General features: G+C 36.9%; 1 protein-coding gene across 4 annotated transcripts in view; it reads left to right on the top strand.

Annotated features, from left to right (window-relative positions):
- RANBP17 (RAN binding protein 17) overlaps window positions 1-23,772 on the top strand; it is a 163,082-nt gene that overhangs the window by 11,557 nt on the left and 127,753 nt on the right. For all 4 annotated transcript variants that reach the window (XM_064458903.1, XM_064458904.1, XM_064458906.1 and 1 more), the window contains 8 exons: window positions 1,718-1,883; window positions 3,561-3,634; window positions 4,083-4,202; window positions 4,453-4,599; window positions 6,275-6,447; window positions 10,761-10,954; window positions 14,686-14,791; window positions 16,255-16,390. In XM_064458903.1, the coding sequence (XP_064314973.1) occupies window positions 1,718-1,883; window positions 3,561-3,634; window positions 4,083-4,202; window positions 4,453-4,599; window positions 6,275-6,447; window positions 10,761-10,954; window positions 14,686-14,791; window positions 16,255-16,390 (1,116 nt within the window). The remainder of the gene's footprint in view (window positions 1-1,717; window positions 1,884-3,560; window positions 3,635-4,082; window positions 4,203-4,452; window positions 4,600-6,274; window positions 6,448-10,760; window positions 10,955-14,685; window positions 14,792-16,254; window positions 16,391-23,772) is intronic.

The following is a 23,772-nucleotide window of genomic DNA, read 5'->3' as shown; positions in this document are numbered from 1 at the left end:
GCATGTTTTACCTCACATTTGCAATAAGTTTGAAGGGCACATGTGGTCAGCTGCCACTGCTCAGATGGCAGTGTATTTTTTTTATTATACAGAGTAATTAAACAATGTGTAAGCCCTTACCTCTAAAAAGGAAATGCTCTGCTAGTGTACACAGGATGTTTTAAATCAGTGTTGTAATTGCATATTACTGGAGAAATCACACATAATTTTAAAGAAGAATTAGATATTTTTGAAAGAACCTTCTTTGATATAGTAAACCCCATTACACATCAAAACAATAAATGTAGTTGTGAGAACCTGTATGGTGCAGCAGCCACTTCCTAGCTTTCTTCAGGTTCAGCTGGTCTACAGGTCCTTATTTAGTGTCTCATACATTGAAAGGTTTGTCTGAATGACATCACACAGATTTCCAGACAGAAATATAAGAAAATTATAATTAGTATCTTTATAATGCCAACTTTAGTATATGAAGCTGGTTTTAGAAATATTTCGGTGTCTATAATACAGTGAAAAATACACTCAACTAACAAATGTGGAATAACTAAAATAATTCCAAGAGTTTAAAAGTTACAGAGAGGATTGGTGGCAAAACAGGTTATGTTTATACAAGACATACAGAAATTCAACATTGATTTCAAAGCCAAATTTATAATTTAGTGTCAATTCTAATGTGGTGCAGCAGTTATTATCAAGTTAATGAGACATGAAACACCGTTGACTTTAATTCCTATAATTGGAATTTAAAACATTTTTGTTAATGAACTTGAGATGCAACTTTGAATCTAAATAAGGAACAGATGAACTAGATAAAGTTGTTGCATTTGCATTTATTTTATTGTTTTTCCAGACAAAATTATGCATCAGTGACTAACGAATTTTAGGTTTGTTTTCAGTGCCTTTATATTGTGTGTGTCATTTTGAGGTAGTAATTTCTTTAAGATAAAATGTTATTTAAATTATAATTACAGAAGGGGATTGATAAAAATGTGTTCTTACACGGTATGTTGAGTATAGACTTCCAAATCCCAACAGATTGTTTTGCTTACAAAGTACCTTTTTATTCTGACACTACAGGGGTTATAAAGCAGTGGAGACACTGACAGCTGTATTTAAACAGGTGTTGTAAATAGTTGCATTCGGATTACAGACTGTTCATTGCATTGCTTTTTAATGCCAGGTTTTTCTAAACTTGCCAAAGGAACGGTGCTTGAGTACGCATACTGTGAAGCTCATACTGTTTAGTAGCCTGGACATCAAACTGAAAAATAACCAATTGTTGAGATATTTTTTACCCATATGATGTATATGGCATATACTCCACACTGGTCTGGAGTAACTGAAAGACAAGAACATGGAACCTTAGAGTTTAATTTCTGCAGCAAACATTAGCACTGTGTTAACAGACAGTATCAGTGACACGCTAAGTTCTCCTTATAAGTACTTTATCCAAAAGGATTATTTCACCTGGCTTTTAAAAATTATTTATAAGTCTGGGAGCTTTAACGTGACATGGAAGCTGTCTCTGAGGTGGTAATACTGAGTTTCACCTTGCCTCTAAGGAAAAGCAATACCTTTTATTGTTGAAGGATTTATTTTTCTCTTAGTATGTGTACTCTTGCTCTGAACTTTGAGTTTTACATCCAAATATTTTCCTTTTCTAAATTGTTTTTAAAGCATGTTCTGTGTAGGTGACCTAACAAGATTTCTTTCTCCTTAGCTCTTGGCAAAACCTGTAACCCTTCAGGACCAACGGCAACAAAGTCTAGCAATGCAACTCTTGAAGCTTGTATTAAATTGTCTTAATTTTGATTTCATTGGAAATTCAGCTGATGAATCCGCAGATGACCTCTGCACTGTGCAGATTCCAACAAACTGGAGAACAAGTAAGAAAAGATCATAACTGTTAATAGTCTGAAGTCTATACCCTGTGGACTGTGTAACTTTTGTCACAATACTTGCAAATATAATATAATTTTTAATATGGAGTAGAGTTTTTTGCTGGTGAGTTATTGGTAAACGTCGTCTTTTATTTCTCTCACACTCTTCCTATTGTTATTTTTACAGACAGAAATAATAAATGTAGTCTATAACATAGATATTCACAGTAAATCAAATTATTCTAATTAGACACTGAGTACTATTCTCTCCCCTGACAAACGAACACCTTGAAGAGGTACAGCATTTGTAGCATGTCTGTTTTCTCTTGTCCTCTTCCTGATGAGAAAACTGTGTGAATTTTTTTTTTTAGTGTGCTTGTTTGCTCTAGTATGTGGGCTTGTTAATGAAGGCAGCAGAAGGGTTGCATCTTGATTCTTAGACTCCAGAGGTTTGACTTTCTGGGCTCATACAGTGCAGACTGTGGTCTGGTATAAATATGTCCAAGCTAGCTTTAATGAAATTACCTTGGGTAATGGACGCAGTTTAGCACTAGCAGCATGGAGGTCCTTGTAGGCTAATTTATCTTGCCTCTTAGCAAAATCAGAGTCTGACTGGAAGTCTGCTACATCTAGCTAAAGCAGGTACACAGTTTCCCGTACCCAAGATGGGACTTACCTATATAGTATGATACTCTGTAGTGTTTGATATTCCTCCTTATTTCAACAATTCTGTTCCTCATCAGTGCCCACGCATAACTCCATTCCTTCTCCATTAATGTACAGTAGCCTCTAATTGCAGTGTGAGGGATGAAGAGCAAGAATATATGGCAAGCAGGAGAATACTGACAAAACATTGAATTTGGGCAAGTGACAGTAATTTCCCAAGACCCACTAGGAAGGTGAAGCGCGTAGGTTTTCCCAAGATTTTAGTTTAGGTACATTAAATTGTCCATGGATGGATCTCCCTTTTGTCATTAAACACAAAGAGTGCCTAAGGAAATCAACCTGTGTTATATGATGCTTTATTTTACACAAGGCTTCATATAAAATAATGCTTCTAAATCGAACAACTTTGAAATGTTACTTAATTTGTGGGATTACTTAATTGTGAATTATTGGTGAACTTTTTCTACCCTGCTGTTACCCCTTCATAAAATAGGGTAATTTTATAGTTCATTTGATGTGATTACATGGTGAATTGGTAACTTGGTGTTTAAAGTTTGGGGATTTTTCCTGTTTATTGGTCTGTAGACTTCAGGCTAGTATCTGGAACTTTTGTTAAAAACTTTTGTTTAAATACAGACTAAATTAATCCTTAGTATCTGGGATCTGTCTTGTCTTACTGTATTAATTAGTAATTAATTAATTAAACTGAATAAATGAGTTTACCTATATGTATTACAGAACAGCATTCTGTAAGCAACTGACAAACTATTGCATCATCTGCAGTTTAAGGGAAGTATTTGTTGAGCTATAGGATAGGTTAAATGTGATGAAGAGAGAATAGTGCTTTGTTTAATATTGTACAATGAACTAATTATTTTATCTATTCATAGCTTATTCTCAACTACAGTGATATCTCACTCTTATTGTTTCTGTTAAAAAGAAGATGATTCTATTAAAATAAGGATACATAATTATTGCTTGTAGAGAGTGATAAAACCAACTTATCTTTTTCCGTAGTTTTCCTGGAGCCAGAGACCTTGGACCTGTTTTTTGACTTATATCATTCCCTTCCACCAATGCTGTCTCAGTTAGTAAGTGACATGTAGTGATTTACACTCAAGTAATCATGGAAAATAGTCTTTTTACATCTGTACTTTGTCCAAAAGACCCTATTTTATTTTGTGTATTAGCATGTTATGAGTCCCCTGGCTCAGTGCCCGGTCACAATGTCTTTTCTTTGAACTTCATCCCTAGTTTTTATTTCTGAATCTGAAAGCATTCAAATCTTTCCTCCCCAAATTCAGCACTACTCAGCGACATAGAAAACATCCACTTAATTATTTTGATGAAGTCAAAAGCTCTTGTGAAAGGAAATTTTAAAACTGAGCCATATTGGTGTTCAATGATCATATAGACATTGCTGCAAAAATAATCCTTAGCCACAGAATGTACTACATACAGCAGTAGGTTGTATTTCTCCAAACATTACTTCTGAAAGTTTATATTTTTTTAATCTTAGAGTATTTTTTTATTCTTCAGGCACTTTCTTGTTTAGTTCAGTTTGCTTCTACAAGGAGATCTTTATTCAGCAACCCAGAACGTGCCAAGTATCTTGGTAATCTAATCAAAGGAGTGAAACAAATACTTGAAAATCCACAGGTATCTTTTTATTTTTCATTTTATTTATTTAAAATGCTAAAACAGATGTAGATTTGTTTTTCTAGTTAGTCTTCATTAATTTACTGACTCTATCAAAACCACTTTCAGCCAGACATCTGTTTGCTTTGACTTTTCTATCCAAAACGAAGCAAATATGCAAATAGAATTGTCACCCAGTTAGCAATAGTGCTTTAAATATTTCTATTAGGTTAAGCTGTTAACTTTTTAAAATTTGCTTCTTCAAATTTAGGGTTTATCTGATCCGGGTAATTACCATGAATTCTGTCGGTTTTTGGCTCGGCTAAAGACAAACTATCAACTAGGAGAGCTAGTAATGGTGAAAGATTACCCAGAAGTCATCCAACTTATAGCAAATTTTACTGTTACTAGCTTACAGGTAAGAATATATGCAGAAGTCTTCAACTCTTGAACGACAAAGAGGGCTGACCCTGGTTCTGCATGTTGGTGTTTTTTGGGGAGGTGGTGAGGCTTGTCTTTATGTAAAAATATGTTTTGTCAGTGATGTATCTGAGATTTCTAAATTCTCTAGAGCTAGTTCCCACTCCTCCTATGAAGTTTTGTAATGGGAGCAGATTTAAAGATGAAAATGACCACTGAAGTAGGAGATAGATAGATGTTACTCCTTCAGCCTTAGTCCCCACCCTGGAAAAAAAAAATCCAACAAACTAAACCCTTTATCCAATCCCAAAATACTTACAGCTACACTCCCATGTAAACTTCAAAGTGCCTACACTGGCTAGGTTCTTGTGGTTTGCTTTTGTGCATATATATATATGTGTGTGTGTGTGTGTGTGTACACAGAGTTGCCTATATGCTGAGCTGCTGAGTACTAAGTTCCCATCTGAGCTGGTTTCAGTAGCTATGTGGAATACTGTCTAAAGTTTTGAGGGATGCATATGTGTATGAGAAAGACACGTATCACGGGATCAAGATTCTCAGAGTGCTAAAAATTTTACAGATTTATTTTTGAAACACACCAAGATAAAGGCACGCACACTGTTCGAGTAATACTACAATTGTTATTTTACCATTTCCTCCAGAGTCTTTCTCTGGTCTTCAGGATAACAGCTGAAGATAGTGAGCTTTAGGAGAAGATTTTGGCCTTTGAATTCCTGAATTGCCAATGGTAACTCCATAAGCTTGGAACAGAAAAGAAAGTTGAGATGCATTTCTGTTCTTTACATTTCCTGTTAGGTGGCTGTAGACAGTTTCCCACTCAACATTTAGGATTTCTGGATGGCTGTTTTATAGCACTTAAATCTCATCATGCACTGTTGTCGTGGTTTAACCCCAGCCAGCAACTGAGCACCACACAGCAGCTCACTCACTCCCCCTCACTGGGGTGGGAGAGAGAATCAGAAGAGTAAATGTGAGAAAGTCTGTGGGTTGAGATAAGAACAGTTTAATAATTGAAATAAAATAAAATAATAATAATAATAATATAATATACAAAGTGAGTGATGCATGATGCAGTTGCTCACCACCCACCGACTGATGCCCAGTCAGTCCTCAAGCAGCGGCCCCCCAGCGAGCTTTTCTGCGGCTTTATATACTGAGCATGACATCACGTGGCCAACTGGGGTCAGCTGTCCTGGCTGTGCCTCCTCTCAGCTTTTTGTGCACCCCCAGCCTTCTCAGCTGGTAGAGCATAAGAAGCTGAAAAGTCCTTGACTTAGTGTAAGTACTACTTAGCACCTACTAAAACATCAGTGTGTTATCAACATTATTCTCATGCTAAATCCAAAACACAGAATTATACCAGCTACTAGGAAGAAGACTAACTCTATCCCAGCCAAAACCAGGACAACTGTGTAAGAATCTAGGCCTAGATCTGGGTTTTGAATCGTGGATTTCACTTGAAGGAGGAAAGAATGCCTACAAGTAATTCTGGATCTACTCTAGAAATGTGTGCCATAGTATATCTCAGTTCTAACTACTCAGTTCAGTAGTTACGTGAATGAATAAGACTACTTAACATAAAGGTGTCATGTTTCACAACTAAAATTTCACACTGGGATGCTTTAACAGAAGTATGTTTTGTTTTCTTATAGCACTGGGAGTTCGCTCCAAATAGTGTTCATTATTTGCTAACTCTGTGGCAAAGAATGGTAGCATCTGTACCTTTTGTGAAAACGGCAGAACCCCACCTCTTAGATACATATGCACCTGAGATAACAAAAGCTTATATTACTTCTAGACTGGAATGTGTTCCTGTAGTTATAAGGTAAACTTGTAATTGCAACTTTAAAACTGTAATACGGAATGTTTAATTTTCTGATTTGCTGGCATAATATACTTTGGTTATGTTTAAAATGTATGTACACTGGTTCTGATTACCATGGCAGTTTCTTTAGATTATATAATTGGCTGATATAATTTTACTCCTTTTGCTTATTAAATCGATGCCAAAATCAAATGTAAATTCTAATTGATTTTCCTCTCATGGGCCTTTGTTTTGGAAAAAGCCTATTCTCCCACCCATTTTTTTTAAGACTATCTAACTTAAATATATTGTTCAGCTGTGACATGTTTTCTCAGTGAGTCACTTTCTAGGGCCATGGAGGGTAGAGTAATGGGGGAAAGCAGAATGAACCCCATGCACAAGAAAGGGTGAGACTAAATAGAACAAGCTAGAGAGTGGCAAGATTGAAATTGGCCAATTTAAAGTTTCTTAGTTCAAATCTTCTTCTTAATAGTTTAAGTAAATGACCTTATAGTTTACGCCATAATATAGCAAATAGGAAAAAAGTGTTTAGATTGCTGGGATTTAATTTTCTCAAAGGGTTTATATGAATTCCTACTGGTAGGATCTCCTGTCAGACCATGGGACTGCAGAACAAGCCACATCTGCTTTTCCTTTTCAATTTTACATTACTGAGGTGATGTCATTTGTTCAGTTTGTGTGAGGAAGCGCATTCAGCTTCACCATATTTGTCCTTTTGTCTCAACTTGGCCAAAATCTCATGTCTGCAAATTATGTAATCTGTCATCTTACTGTTCAGTGACTAGGCTGTAGTTAGTGTTATTTGCCTTATATTATCACCATAGGTATGTTAAAGGCTGACTTCGTAACAGTTCAAAATAGTGAACTTCTCTATCATTGTCTCAAGAACCGGAATTAATACTACCTAGGGGTGCTTCCAGTGTTCCAGTGCTAGAACAGGGAAGGATGAGCAGCTGATTGCAGGTGCAGCCAGTTTTCCTGGGCCTTCTCTCAACCAGCCTATTCTTCTTTTGGCATTTTCACTTTATCTTCTCATTCAGCTTTTCTGTAATGGAATCTCAGGGTTGAACCTTCATGTCTCAGCTTTCTTCTCTACTGAGTGGTACATTCTGTATCAGCTTCCAGACTTGGAGCACTCAGCAGGGCTGAGCTTCTGGGTCAAACCATCTGGCATGACCAGCTCCATTGAAATGTGCTGTTGTCTTCATCAGGATCACCATCAGCACTGAAAATGCAGTTTCTTTGTTTGGCACTGATGAGAGATTTTTCTGGACGTCCTTGTTACGTTGTGGAGGATTGAGCTTTCTAATCTGTGAAAAAAGCCAACAGGGAGCAAATGAGGAAGGTACTGATCATCTTTTCTACCAGGGTGTGTCATTCTTAACAGTCTTGGTAATGCTGTTGGCATGTATCTGTTCCTAGCTCTGAGTGATTTGTATACCACTGTGGTATTGTCTTATTCTCTTACGGGATAAATATCATCAGTTGTGGCATTTCTGTAGACAGCAATATAAAATGTAGACTTCAATATCAAACATCCAGACCGTTCTTGAGAAACATGGGATGTCTGGGAGCTGATTTCATAAGACTTCTTCTGTTTGCTCCAAGGAGGTTAATTGATATCTTTGCAAACAAATACTGTTTTCTGGAATGACCATTTTTCTTAAAAACCAGTATAGTCAATAATATCAACCTCCATTTAGGAGCCATCCTGCTGGTCCTTCAGACAGAGAAATAAGTAGCTTGGAACCATGGAAGCAAAGTCACTTCTGCCCCTTTAGGGGGTTGAATAGCTATTCTCCTGTTTGAGTAAGGGTGAATGAGGAACTAATGATTCTTAGAATCATTAAGGTTGAAAAAGACTTCTAGGGTCATCAAATCCAACCGCCAACCCAACACCACCATGCTTCCTAAACCATGCCCTGAAGTGCCATGTCTACACAACTTGTAAATACCTCCAGGGATGGTGACTCTACCACCTCTCTGGGCAGCCTGTTCCAATGCCTGACCACTCTTTCAGTGGAGGAATTTTTCCCAATATCCAATAAACCTCCCCGATGCAGCTTGAGGCCATTTCCTCTTGTTCTGTCGCTAGTAACTTGGGAGAAGAGACCAACCCCCACCTCACTACAACCTCCTTTCAGGTAGTTGTAGAGCGCAATAAGGTTTCCCCTCAGCCTCCTCTTCTCCAGGCTAAACAACCCCAGCTACCTCAGCTGCTCCTCATAAGACTTGTTCTCCAGACCCTTCACCAGCTTTGGTGTTCTTCTCTGGACACGCTTCAGCACCTCACAGAATTACAGAAACACAGAATGGTAGGGGTTGGAAGGGACCTCTGGAGATCATCTTGTCCAACTCCTCTGCTTGAGTAGGGACACCGGAACACATCCAGGTGGGGTTTTGAATGTTTCCAGGGAAGGAGACTCCACAGCCTCCCTGGGCAGCCTGTTCCACTGCTCTGTCACCCTCACAGGAAAGAAGTTTTTTCTCATATTGAGGTGGAACTTCCTGTGTTCCAACTTGTGCCCATTGGCCCTTGTCCTGTCATTGGGCACCACTGAAAAGAGCCTAGCCCCATCATTCTGACACCCACCCTTTAGATATTTATAGGTATTGATGAAATCCCCCCTCAGTCTTCTCCAGGATAAAGAAACCCAAGTCTCTCAGCCTTTCCTCATAAAGGAGATGCTCCAGCCCCATGATCGTCTTGGTCGCTCTCCACTGGACTTGCTCAAGCAGTTCCAAATCCTTCTTAAACTGGGGGGCCCAAAACTGGACACAGTACTCCAAATGTGGTCTCACCAGGGCAGAGTAGAAGGGGAGGGTAACCTCTCTTGATCTGCTGGCCACACTCCTTTTAATGCACCCCAGGATACCGTTGGCCTTCTTGGCCACAAGGGCACATTGCTGGCTCTGGTCAACTTGTCCACCAGCACTCCCAGGTCCTTCTCAACAGAGCCACTGAATGCCAAGAAGGACCTCAATGTCCTCCTTGTATGAGGGGCCCAAAACTGAAGACAATATTGAAGGTGTGGCCTCATCAGTGCTGAGTACAGGGACACGATCATTTCCCTAGTCCTGCTGGCCACACTATTCAGGATCCAAGCCAGGATGCTGTTGGCCTTCTTGGCCACCTGGGCAAACTGCTGGCTCATGTTCAGCCAGCACCCCCAGGTCCTTCTCCGCCGGGCCGCTTTCCAGCCACTCTGCCCCAGGCCTGTAGTGTTGCATGGAGTTGCTGTGACCCAAGTGCAGGACTGAGCATTAGGCCTTGTTAAACCTCATACAATTGGCCTTGGCCCATTGATCCAGCCTGTCCAGGTCCCTCTGCAGAGCCTTCCTACCCTCAAGCAGATCAACACTCCTGCCCAACTTGGTGTTGTCTGCAAATGTACGGAGAGTGCACTCAATCCTCTCATCCAGATCATTGATAAAGGTATTAAACAAGACTGACTCCAAAACTGAGCCCTGGGAAACACCTTCTACAAGGCATCTACAGTAGGATGCTTTTCTACAAAGTAGGAGGAGAACGTTTATTTCAAATATTTGTAAATACCTGATAAAAGGTCTGTTTCAGACCATCTTGAACATTGGGATTTTCACCCAGTGTATATCTTTCAAAGTTTGGATGTTAGCACTGTTAGCTTTGTTAGCTTTTTGGATTTTTTTTTTTATCCGTAGGTTGATTGTTCCCTGTGCAACGAAAGGGTAACCCTCTGATGAATAAACCTTTCCTATTGTGATTTGTGTAATGAGTATAGTTACACTTTATGGCAAGACCTATTGGTCTGTTTGTTACAGGCATTCCATAGGGTCACAGCTTGTTTACAGCAGAATAAAATAAAGATTTATAAAGCAGTTGCATGGAATTTTACTGAAGCTTGCTTGTTGGCTTTGGTATCATGGTCTTGTGCTTAATTTGATGAACATGCAAAATCCATTCCTACGAAGTATTCCATTCTTTCTTCCCATCATTCTCTAAGAAAGATGCTGCATGTTAATATTCTGTTCAGGTACAGTAGACCTTAGTTCTTTAGACTTTGCCTTTCTGTGTTCATACTGCCAACCTAATCTTCCTTCTTCGCTTTTCAAAATACTTGTTAAGAGGAAAGCACAAATAGAATACTGCTCTGTGTTTGTGTGTATGTGTATGTATGGAAATAAAATTAGATCTTATGTCTGTCTGTTGTATGCACGAGCTGCTAAGGCTTTTGTAGTTCAGCAGTTCAGTGATTGTTCAAGATCTGAATGGAAAAACAGCATCAGGTTTTTAGCAGTAGTGGCTAAGTGGTTACTTTTTATTTCTATTCCAGAGATGGCTTAGAAGATCCACTGGATGATACAGCTACAGTTTTCCAACAGCTGGAGCAACTGTGTACAGTTAGCAGGTGTGAATACGAAAAGACCTGTACACTTCTTGTACAGTTGTTTGACCAAAATGCACAAAACTACCAAAAACTATTGCACTCTTCTAGTAGGAATCCATTAGAAATCACAGTTCAGGAAGGTTAGTATTTAATTTAATTTTTAGACTGTGTTTTATGTGCCAAAAACCATATACTTGCATATGAAAAAAAGAGTGATGATCTTACGGCAGATATACGTAGACCTTTTCTTGAACTAGGAATTAATGATCCAAGTCGCCTTGCACCACATTTGCACTAGTTGCCTTTGTATTAAATAATATACGTTGGCAATTGTTGTGTTTGTTTTAGCATCTTGATACATCTTTAGACTATAGGCATGAGAGCTGTAAAAACTTTTAATTTCTGAAAATCAACATTTTAGTGCCTCAGGTGCCCTCATGGGACTCAGCTGCAACTTGATGAATATTTTTTGAAAATTAATATGTTAACTTTTCTTTTTGCATTTATCTGTGTGTAAAAATTAATGTAAAATTGAAAACCTTAATTTATTTTATACAGCTCTGTTAAGATGAATTAGCTAATTTTCAAGAAGCGTTATTTATTGTAGCGTAACTTGTGAAAATAATAAGTACTTTGGGGATATTTTTTCATATACTTATTTTGGTCCTCTGTTGTCTCACTTAAATTGTCTTTATAACTACTGGCTCTTTCCTAATATAGTTATCTTATGGCTGTTGCATCTTTACATGGATAAATGGTGTTGTTTTGAAAAGGTGAGACAGGTTACCCTATAATACAGCTATTTCTTTGCATGCTATTAAATGTCTGTGATTGATTTTGCTGTTCTATTGTTGGCAGTTTGAATATGCCAGTTCTCCCCTGTGTAGGAGCCATTTTTTCACTAATTTATATAAGACCTCCTGCTCATCTTTTTTATTAATTCCACTTTCTTCCATGCACCTATCAACTTTTATTTGGCTGCTATACCAATGTCATTCTATACCAAGATACTTTCATTAATGTCCTGATTTCACTGACCAGCTGCAGTCTGAATTTATACTGCATTCCCCAGTCATGGGGGGCCAAAGGGAAACAGTCAGCTGGAGTCTTTCAGTGTCAGTGCTCTGGGGATTGCTGTTATGCATTAGAAAACATTTGATGCAGTTTAAATGTTGTGTTTCTTTTCTGCAAACTAAACATTTGTGCTCATATCGAACAATAACTGTTATATCCCCTAGATATACATAGTTAAATTTAGATGTTTAATGGCTTTTAATGTTACAAAATAAGTTAATGCAATATTAGGATCTCATTTTATTATACTGTCTTGCTCTCTGTATCAATAGTGATGCGGTCATGGTTTACTAAAACAATAATCCCCAAGAAATGGGTCATTAACAGTAGTTAATGATTACTCGTGATCTATGGTAATGACTGATTTCTTTGGGATTATTGCTGTTATAAACCATAATTACAGATTATTACAGCAATAATTATTTTCTAAAAGAAAAGATGTTGTCTGCCTCAGTAATTGCAAACGCACTGAAAATTTTAAATAGTGAAGGTATAAAAGTGGGAAAGAAGTCATACCTACTAATTGGTATCGTGCAAAGAAAAGAGGGCTATCATCAGAAAAATAACTATGTACTTAAAAATGAGTTACTGTAATTTGTAAAAATGAAGACAGGTTTTTATTTTAAAAAGGTTATTGGCCAAAGCGGTGGCTCTGCTCCTTGAACCAGCTAGCAACACTTCACAGTTGCTTTTTGCAAATGGTCATTCTTTAGTAGCTGTTAATGCTAAATTTATTAGAACTATGTCTGTTCTCCTAGACACTTCAGCAGCTCAGTGCTTTCCTAATGATGGCGCAATCTCTTAGTGTCCTAAATTAACACCTGTTTGTACTGCAATGTGCAGTGTATCTGATGGGGGTTTTCCCTGAAAGTGTTCTGTGGGTGAAGATGCGCAGGTCTTGAAACAGGGAAATATGTTGCTTGTAGGACAGCTGATACTGTCCTTCCAGATTATTAGGCATGGAACAGTAACAATATGAGAAGATACTTGGAAGTCTTCCTCATATACCTTTTCTTGTCTCAAAAGTCAACACTTGTTCCCGTCACAAAGTATTTTCTGTTACATATTCCTGTGTTGTTTTTTTTAAATAAGGCTGAGATTTAAGATAAACCTGAATACTTTCCTGTACTTGCGTTGAAATCATCTGCATGTTATTCCATACTCTGCATTATCTTTTAATGTATATTTGATCTCAGCTTTTTTTTAATATATAGAACACACTGTACTGAAACAAAATTATTTATGATGTATAGTCACCAGATTCGGGCCATAAGGGTCCTGAAACACCTCAGAACTATTAATCATCCCTGGTTGAAGGAGCTTAGGAAGTAGAGCATTCAGTGCTATGAGTTCTGGGTTTTTCAAAATACAACAATGCAACACATGAGGGAATTAAGTGAAGTTTAATTTCGTGTCGTTTATCAGGTATTTGAAACAAACATGAAATAAAACCTCAAGACTTTTGGTAGATACTGTGCATGTTCTGGTACATATTTAGAAATATCCAAAATAAAATACTGTTTTACAGTGATAATGTGACCTCATTTGTTTATCTGTAGTTCATCCTTTATGTTAAACTTCAAATTGTGTTCAGAAGACACTTTATTCAGCAGGGTATTATCTTCACTCTTGTCAGTTATATGGTTGTCACTTGGTAGAATCCTAGTAATGAGGGCAAGACATCATCTAGTTTATGTAAATATAGCACTTATTGAGAAACCTTGTTTGTAACTTATAATAACTTACATGGAAACTACTAAAAGTTGTCTTTGCTGTGTTGTTATTTTCAAGCAATTAATTTTAATTAATTACAAAGTGTATTTTGCCAAATGAAGGTGGAGTCTAAAAGTAGCTATACTGTTCTATAGTCTCGGTGCGTTTCAGTTGAGGTATCCTGAAGTTTTAACAGGTCTACGTTAATTCGCTATCCAGGTCTTGGTTTTGGTCTTTACTTCACTTTAGGGAAAAATACTGCATCTTTCCTGAGGGAGGATACATTACATACACAAACCCAAGGAGTTATTTATGGAACTGTAGTTTTACAGAAATTGTGGTCCCTACGTTGTACTTTCTTAATAAGGACTTTGCCAGTGGATCCTGTAAGTGCTTTAGTGGAAACTGACAGCTAAATAATCTGGAGGATCAGAAGGCATGACAGCTTGTCCTGAAATGGATGAGCTCTGTCTTTCAAACCCTGTTGGAAAACAGTCCACAGAGACTTTCAAAACCATGTGGTAGTTTACAAACTCTTTTATTGAAGAATATGTCGGACTTATGACAAAAATAATTTCTATGTGCAAATCACTTTAGATACTAGTTTAATATTACTAGGAATTCTTTATTTGAAATAGAACTAAGAAACAAGTCAGTTATAGTGAGTCTCAATTACTTCCTAATGCTATGATAAGTAGATGTAACAGCCTCACTGTAGATAAAATTGTTCCATGCCTTGAAGTAACTTGTGGCAGGCAAGTGAGGGATAGTAGATTAATGGTATATCTAATCTTACCAGGCTGAGTTTGCTTAATTTGTATTTTAGGTTAATTCTTTTCTTTTTTATTTATAAGCAAGTCAAGCTTAATAGGCTGCTCTAGTTTATCTGTCAGTTCTGCAAGGAATTTTTTGTTAGTTGATTTGTCTGAGTAGGTTTTAAATACGATAAAGGGAGAAACATAACCATTCTCTTGACAGCGTTCTACAGTCTGATACCTTATAGAACTGCTAATACCTTATGGAAGCGTATTGTACTAGCATAATGGTTTATAATCATTAACTGTTCTTTTCTTTTAAATGTTAGGATGTCTGGCATGGCTTGTCTATTTTGTGGGTACTTTTGTGGGAGGACGATTAACATACACTAGTACTGATGAACATGATGCAATGGATGGAGAACTATCCTGTCGGTAAGTATGACTTATTTTGAATTCTTTATTTTGATTTTTTTAATGACGTTTAGTATCAGCAGATATTTTGAATTGAAATGTCTCAAATTTTGTCCAGTTCTTGGACGGTGAGTGCTCAAGGACTATATTGGTTTCCTGTGGGTTGAGACCATTCCACTGTCTTTGATCTTTCCTGATTCATCATCCTAAGCAGTGAAGGAGTTAAGGCTATCATTTCAAAACTATGTTTCAGAGGAAGGGAAGAGGATTAAAGGCAAATATGTCTCTTACTATAAGCAGAGTTTAGATGTGCCCCTGCCTGTTTTCATTTGTGCATTATACTTGAATACCAGTGTTAATTTTAGTAGTTGTGAGTTGTGGGTATTATTTTCTGGACTACTTACTTTATATTAATTATTGTGGGTGAAGAAGTGCAGAGGAACTGCTGGTTAGCATTGAAAATTTAAACTTATCTTTAGGCTAAAGCTTGAAATAAAAGAGAAGGCTCTAGACTTAAAAGTATGCTTGTTTTCACTCACAAGTACGTTAACAAAGGCGTGCATATTTGATCCTGTTGTTTACATCCACTAGCTAACACATGAAGAAGGGTATGCAACTTAGAATGAAACAAAAGACTTATATTTTCTGCTTTGTTTCTTGCCTTCCTAATCTACCCTGGGGCTCTGTGGTGTTAGCAATCTTCTACTATGTTTTTATTAAAAGTGAGAGGTTTTAATATACAGGCTTAGAGATGAAGTAGCTACTGACTTCTAATCCAGTGACTATATAATTCAGAATTGGCAAAAGGTGAGAATAAGTTTTTTAATTGCTAGGGAATTAGGATTTCAAAGACAAGATAGCAGAAGAACATGGGAAATTAGATAAAGGAAAATTCCTTTAAAGAAAAAAGTGTTAAGTTTTCATAGCTGACATAGGCTAAAATTGATTCTTTGAAATCAGTCCTGGTAATATAGAGATACATACCAAGTAAAGATTTAGGTCAGAAAATATATGTTTGTTCAGATGTTTTAGGAGACACATAAGTGGGAAGAAGTGAGGCAGACAGTGTGTTGTATACTGCATATTTAAACTTATTTCTAAGTACAATATTTTCAATTTCCAGGGAAATTGAACAGCTCTTATCTTGCATTTGCAGTTTGAGACCCATGCTTCTCAGATTTCTTTGTTTCTTTCATCATATAATTGATGCTTTAAGAAATAAAAAAAAACCATTTTAAAAACTCACCACAGTATAACATATATATCCGAAAAAATTTCAAGTGATGAAGTAATTAGAAAAGCATTATGTTGATGTTTATGTTTATTAATGGTCAATTAGCATAATTAGCATCTAAACAAAATAAAATCCTAGAAGAAACTTAGGCAAACAAAAAATGACTGATGGGTTCCTAAAGAAATAAGGTGTGACAATATTGTTCAATTTGAGAATTCTTCCTGAAAATGGTTTTTTTCCTGTCATTAAGAGTTTTTCAGCTGATATCTTTGATGGATGCCCAGTTACCACAGTCTAGTAATGAAAAAGTAGAACTGGCAATTCTGTGGTTCTTGGATCAGTTCCGCAAAACATATGTGGGAGACCAGCTTCAGCACACCTCAAAGGTAAATATTTGCTGTAAACCACAACATTTTAAAGAAAAAAGCCTGTGCAGAAATTGACCTGTCAATATATCTTACATGTAAAAGCTGTTGAGCTTAGCTGGTGGCTGATTGTCTAGGTGGAAAGATAGATGGAGAGACAGATAACTTATTAACGTGTTGTTCATCTGAGCAGGCTTCCTATCGTGTATGCTTTTGAGTTTTGGCATGCGAGGAGTTAATATTTTAACAGCTATGTTCATTAAACAATTTTAGGATACTTTGCATTTCAATTTTTTATTTGAAACATTTAGCTGGGTTCTGCTATATTGTGTTATATTTCACAGCTGGGTACACAAGATTTATTCTTTTAATAGTTCTGTTCTTTTGACAGTTACTCATTTATGTGGTTTCCACTGCATTTCTCACATTACATGGCTTTTCTGCATTTTAAATAGGGAAGTGGGAAAAGTAAGATGCATTTTTGAAAAAGCAGCAGTTAATTCACCTTAACTGTAGGGGACAGTCGTAATATAGATGTTGTAAAGAGAATGTCAGTAAGATGAGATCAATTGATCTCAAGAAAGACTGAAAGAATTCTGTTGGAGCCCCAAGCAAATCTTTAGCAAGAATTGTGACAGTGACTGAGATTTGGGTTTACTTGTGTAGTACTCTATCCTTGCTTTCTGGTGAATGGTCCCAATCTCAAGAATTCTTTTATCCCTTTAGGTTTGAACTGTACTTCAACTTTATTGAATAGTTCCTCACTTAATATTAAAAATAAAGTTTTACGCTATACTGAATTACTTTTTCATTAAAGCAATGTGTTCCTTTCAGTTGTCAAAGCTGATTTGTTATTTTTGAATATGGTGCAGTGCTCTAATGCTAAGTAACAGAAGGTACTCAGTAAAAATGTACTCATGGTCCTGGTATTTTTATTAGCAAAACTCCTGTCGATTGCAATTCAAAGGCAACATGGCTGTACAGCACTCATAATTCCTGGATTATATTTTCTTTCTATCTAATTTTGAGGGTTTTGTTGTAGGTGTGTGAAGAAACCCTATCAATGTAAACACATTGTTATTAGGAGATTATATAGCCTAGCTTTTTATGTCCATCTTTATAGAAAGCTGGAAGAAGCATTTGTATGTGGGTGAAGCAAAGGAAAAAAGCCTGAAGTGTATTATTTATACCTAATCACCTGGAGCTCCGTTGTCAGTAGGAAAAAAAAAAGTAAAACTTGAATATTTGCCAACTACACCAGAATTCAATACATATTAATTTATCCAGCTCAGCAATGTGTTTTGAATAACCATAAGACTGCCTCTGCAATTGCATTGTGTGTGTAAGGTTAAACCGTTAATTATTGAGTAAAATGCTGGCTAATGTTTCCATTTGATTTATTGAAGAGCACTTTGAACAGAAAGAATTAACTTTTACTGAAAGGACATGGGGGAAACTGTAGGATGAGTTTAAGAAAACGTTTTTGCGTTGTTTTGTTTTATTGTTTTGGATTTTCCCCCCACCCCAATAAGTGGACATGAATCAAACTGGTAATATATCATATTCTACATACTGCCTTTGCTTGTGACATGTTTTGTGTGTAATCAGACTGGGAATGTAGGAATTTTGCAAGGCTTTCATGGTGCATAACAGTTCAAGGAGTGTTTCTAAACTCCATTCCCAGTCTTGCAATGAACTATGGAGTTGCTAATGCATTTTCAAAGTGTGCTTTTTTTTTAATCTACCCGTATAACTTATTTTGCAGTCAAATTACACTCTTTTTTGTTTTGCTGTAGTAGGCCTGATACAACAGCCTCTCGTTTGCACTGATAGAATCCCATGATCACATTTTCACCAGATCCTATAACAGAAGCTGTGTGTAAAGGCATCTGAGCTCCCAGTTTTAGTGGTGTTGGGTTTTTTTTAATTTTTAATAAAACAAAATGAGATGTTTGTATGCATTTTTACAGTTAAGAGAAAGGCAGAAGGCAGCACTTGCATGATTCTTCTGTTTTATCCTGCTGTAGCAGCAAGTATAGCAGCAGATGGCATTCTACCCTCACAGTTGTAAATCCTCTGATACTGTGTCTTGCTGGCAGCTATCTACAAATATGCAATAAAAAAGGCTCACACTTGGAAGCAGAAAAATCAGACATATATCAAATGACTAAGTTAATACACGTTAATATAAATATTCAGCATTGCTTGAATTGTTTTATTTACAGAATGGATAATGGAAATTCTGCGTGCTTCAGCCAGGTTGAAATAGTTTTTTAGAATATTTCTCTATGTGATCCTATGCTTGCATACAGAAAAACAGACTGAATAGTCTAATGAAATTGTAGAATGTCTTCTGTATAAATATACAAATTTTATTCATTAATTAACTCATATTCTTAAGAGTGTGCATATAATAAAAGCAAACTCATTATAGAAGAAGAAAATTGGCTAGAAAGAAAATTAATGCATTCTTATTAAACAGTCCACTGGGGCTTGCTGTCTAAGGAAGAATAGGAAAACCTTGGAGATCTCTTCCATGATACTGTAATATACTTTTAGTAGCATTGCATTTCCAACACAAAAATAATACATCAAGATACTGTCTTTTGGAACAGATAGACCTTTGAATGAATATATATTTCATTTCCGTTGAATACTAGACTGGATTCTCTGGTACTGTACAGCATTATTAATATGTATTTGCCTATCAATACATATTTTGTTTTAATGATGATATGACTTAGCCTTCATAGAGTCATCTTTTTGTGGCATGTTGCTGGTTTGGATGCTAGCAGGGTAGTAGAAAAGTTGGCTGGAAAAGCACTGCACTGTGCTTTACTGAAATTGTAGTCTCAGCTTCTGTCTGTGGTAGCTCGAGCATTACTGTAGTGTGCCACTGATAGCCACTACTGTTAGTAGCGTAATATTGCAGTGAAATCTGATTCCTGACATCAAAGCCATGTTATTTATTAGAGAAAACATTGCTGTTTTGAATGAGGCTTTTCCTTTGCCAATATTCTTAACATAACAACTATACAATTATTTATTTATATTTCCAAGTGACACTAGACTGGGAGGAAATGTGATCCCATGGGACAGAATTTGAGTTCAGAAAGATCTTCATAAGCTGGAGCAATAACCTGAAAGTTTAAAATGCTGGTGAAACACCATGCTTAGGAATGAAAATTCCCACTTACAAATACCACTGAGGAATCTCTGACCAGGCAGCATAATTTCAGAAAATGCTGCTGCTAAGAATGTGTTCCAAACGGGTAACACAAGCATACGTGTTGGTTTTGCACACAAGTAAAATAAAATATCTTTGTGGATGTAGTAGTAGGAATATTGTTTCAGGTGCTGGAATTTCTTATTCAATTCTGAATATTTAGTTCTGACTGGGCTTCAGCTAGAATAATGTGCCCAATTTTGGGCACCATACGTTTGAGAAGACTGTAGACAAATGGGAGAGTACAACAATGCCAGTAAGATGCAGAAGATACTGCTTTGGTTTAGTTTAGCAAGTAGAATATTGGGGGGGGGGGGACAGGACAAAAATCAAGGATATCAAGAGTTGCTTTAGAAAAGCTAGTGATCAGACGTCTTCAGTGCCCTTCAAGGGAAAGATAGGATGCTAATTGGCTTAATTTATAGCAAGGAAGACTTAGGGAAAGCTTTTTAACTATGCCGGTAAGGGAGTACTGGCACGTACTACCCGAGATGCTATGGGGGCTTTTGATTTACGTCCAGAATATACTTAATTCCTTCTTCCTTAAAGTACAGAATAAACCAGAAGTCCTACCAGTCTAATCTCATGCTTCCTAATAAGACTATTATAAATGGTCACGGTTGTTTGCTATGGCTTAGCCAGTGTAAAAGCATGCTTAGGGGGGAAGTGAGCCCTTCTATTTGTATTGTGAGTTATGTCAATCCACCACCGATAAGGAATTTTTTTGTTATTTGAGGATTTTATTTTAGCCTGGCATGATTCAAGTAACTCATTACAGCCATTTGAAAAGGAAAAAGAGTATGAGTACTCAGAGTGACAGGAATTGCAGTATCTTTGAACATCGAGAGTTGGCAGAGGAGCCTAACTCCTTTTCTAGCTCAAAGCATGAGTTCACTCATTTATCCATGCTAAGGAAGATCTCTTAGTGATCCAGCCACAGGTGGGACTTTCACTGGAGAGCCTGCAGTTTAGAGAGACTACCTGGTGACGCTTCTGCTAACTTCCCATGGCAAGTGCAAAAAATAAGTTGGGATACTAAGACTGTATTTTAGCTGCCTTTTTTATTGTGGGTTAGAGCTTTCTCGTCACTTAATGAGCAGGTGTGTCATGAGTTACGTGCAAGTTTTTACCTTGCTGTGGCAGATAGACCAGATCTTGAGGTTGTCTCCTTGTGTTTGAATGCTGCTTGTGTTGTTGCAGAGTGTATTTGTTCACACAGATAATATATCACAGAATCCCAATTTGGAAGGGACCTCAGGGGTCATCTAGTCCAACCTTTCTAGGAAGAGCGCAACTTTTTTGCACTTGGGACACTAATTTGGGCTAAACAAGGATAAAAAGGCAAGACTTGTTAGCCAGGACCTTTCCCTGCTTCCAGATGCCTCAGAAATTTGTCCTTGGAGGGGAAAAAAAAGCAACAGGAGGGGTTTGTAGCCTTCCCTAGAGTGGTTCAAACGGCATCTATTCCAAACTACCCCCTGGGGGAGCAGCTGGATCAGCAGTTGATGGCATGGGTGGGTGTATTTGGCTCTCTGTCTCTAATTGGTAGTGAGAGATTGCCAAGAGTAAATCAAACTGCAACTTGTTGGATAAATTTTACCGACGAATATATCATGGGAAATTCAACTTAGTTATGTTAATTACTAAAATTTCTTACATTAACTTAGAATCATATCTTTAACTTGAAAACAGTTTGACAGTAAGGGGTCTTCATAATCTGGAGTCCTGACACTTCTAACAGTGTTCAGTTCAGTTTTTCATATCTGTACAGCTTATAAGGATTCTATAAAAAAGATGGTTTTGGTTGAAGACTTCTCTTGACATACAACTGAGAGTTATTCTTACAGTTTGCTCTTGAAAAATGTACAGAAATAGGCTTTTTATTGTTCCTTTGCATCTTCAGTTTTTTGGGGGAATGGTTTTAGTTGTTAAATGTTTTGTGATTGAAAATATAAGCATTTATTTAGTGGACAATTACAGCGGTTTTATATGTGAGAAAGAAATTGCATTAAAAATATTAATGTAAAAAGTGTTAAGTAGAGTTTAGAATTAGGGTGTAGAACTCCCTGTCATGTCACTGATTTACACCCTGGCTTTCTTGTGGCATTCTAACTGAGCTTAAGGACTTTATCTTAATTTTGTACTTGTCATGTTTACTTTCCACAGCATGTGGCGCTATTTAACTAGAGTTATCCCTTTAGTTTACTATTGCTATTCCTGAAACATAGAGGTCAAAACTGGAACCTATTCACATGTTAGATAAGGGTGGCATGGTGAAAACAATATTAGTACTGGCAAGTATTTGAGACTGTGCTATGCTTTTTAGCAGAGCCTGATTACTGATCATTTCTGGAGTTCTGTTCTCAGCTTTTATAAGCAGAGAAACTTTTAAGAAATCCCATCCATAATCTTAACCGGAATAGTTATGCTTGGAAGGTTGGTGTTTGTTCTGTATATTAAAAGTAATTTATTGGTTAAAATGCATTTAGGTAAAATCTTTTGCTCCACTGTGAAGCAATTAATGGTTCTGTGTTCTGCTCTTTCTAATCAAACAGTAGCTCTGAATTTGTTTAGGGAGGTCTGGAGGTAATTTTAATCTGTACCAGGTGGCTCTAGTTTGAGGGATACCTCCAGAAGTGAAGATCACTGGCAACAGGGTGTTCCCTGTTTAACTTTTTTTTTCCCCAGTCTTAAGTAAAAGTGATAGGGACACAAGGTAGAAAAGTAGGAGTTAGAATTCAGCTCTTCTGTTTCTGGGAAACAGCCCCATGTACAAATGAAGAGATAGAGCTCTCACCTTCTTTAGGTACATCAGTTGAGAAATCTGGGGAAGCTGGTCTGTTTTTCAATCTAGGGCAGGTGAAAGTGAAGAAGTAAGAGTATGGATTAATGTTTCATGAAGAGCCTTTACAAATACAAGTTGAAGCATGACTATAAAGTGCGGTGGGGCGATGCAAATGGGGTTTCATACCGTATGCTACACATATTTTATTTGTTTCTGTGGTTGATACAAAGAAGTTACTATATTAACATTTAGGATTGCATCTATATTTGTTTTTAAAGCTTTTAAATTATAGACTTGGCATATGAGGTAGATCTGCATTATGATAAAAAAATATCTGGAGGGTTTAGAATTTAGACTACTGTGTGTTTAGAGGGGAGGAAAAAATACCATTTCCCTGCTATATGTTGCTGCAGTAGCTGAAAGCAAAAACCACATGTAACCAGGTATCATCTAACCACTGGACACAGCCTTGTCTTCTAATGTGTAATGTGTATTCTGTTGATTTACGTTATTTTGATATTTCTTCAGAGTATGTATATTTCTTTGATTACATTGCCTGAAGATACAGAAGCATGACCTAGCAAAAAAAACCCACCACAAAAAACAAACAAACAAACAAACAACAAAACAAACCAACCAAACAAAACCAACAGAGTTGTGCAGAATGGGACTACTTTTCACCCTGCACAATATAAGACGCAGAGATTTGCAGCAGTCCCACTGACTTTAGTGGGGATCTTTGCAAGAAAAGGTCTTGATTTGTGTGTGTCTTGTAAAAGATTCTGGGTCCTAGCGTCTTCATGATTAATGATATCTTAACACTTATGAATTATTATCCTTGTCTGAGCTGTAAAATATATATACTGTTTTATTTCATTACGATGAGGTGAAGATCACAACACTGACAGGTGCTGGAAATTAGCAGGCAGTTTTGAAATTGTTCTGTGCACTAGAAATTAGATCTCATTTTAATTCAGCTTCTCCAAACTAGTAAATGAGGTTAATGCCATACATATTCAGCTGATATGGATGAAGAAATTGATATAAAGTAGATCAACATAGCTACAGGGCTACTTTAATTTATAGGTAAAGAGGCAGTGATAAATGAAAGTAATGTAGTAGTGGTCACTAAACTCCTCAGCCATCAGGGATTCAATAGTGTTAGCTGCTCATTAAAGGCATTGTTGGGGTACATCAAATAGAAATTTGAAAAGAAATAGCCAACTAACCCTTAATTATCAAAACATAGAAAATACTAATTATGCCTTAATTAGCTTTTCTTTTAATGTACTGAAATTGTTACTTTTTGTGTAGCACAAATGGATAGTTATATCAACAATAAATAGGTTGTTTTAATAACTTTCTTTTACCTCTGGGAAAACCACACTCCAA

The sequence above is a fragment of the Phalacrocorax carbo genome, chromosome 8 (genome assembly GCF_963921805.1).
Source record: "Phalacrocorax carbo chromosome 8, bPhaCar2.1, whole genome shotgun sequence".
Classification (NCBI taxonomy): Eukaryota; Metazoa; Chordata; class Aves; order Suliformes; family Phalacrocoracidae; genus Phalacrocorax; species Phalacrocorax carbo.
The sequence above is the reverse complement of the archived record's forward strand: the minus strand, read 5'-3'. Positions and strand labels throughout refer to the sequence as shown.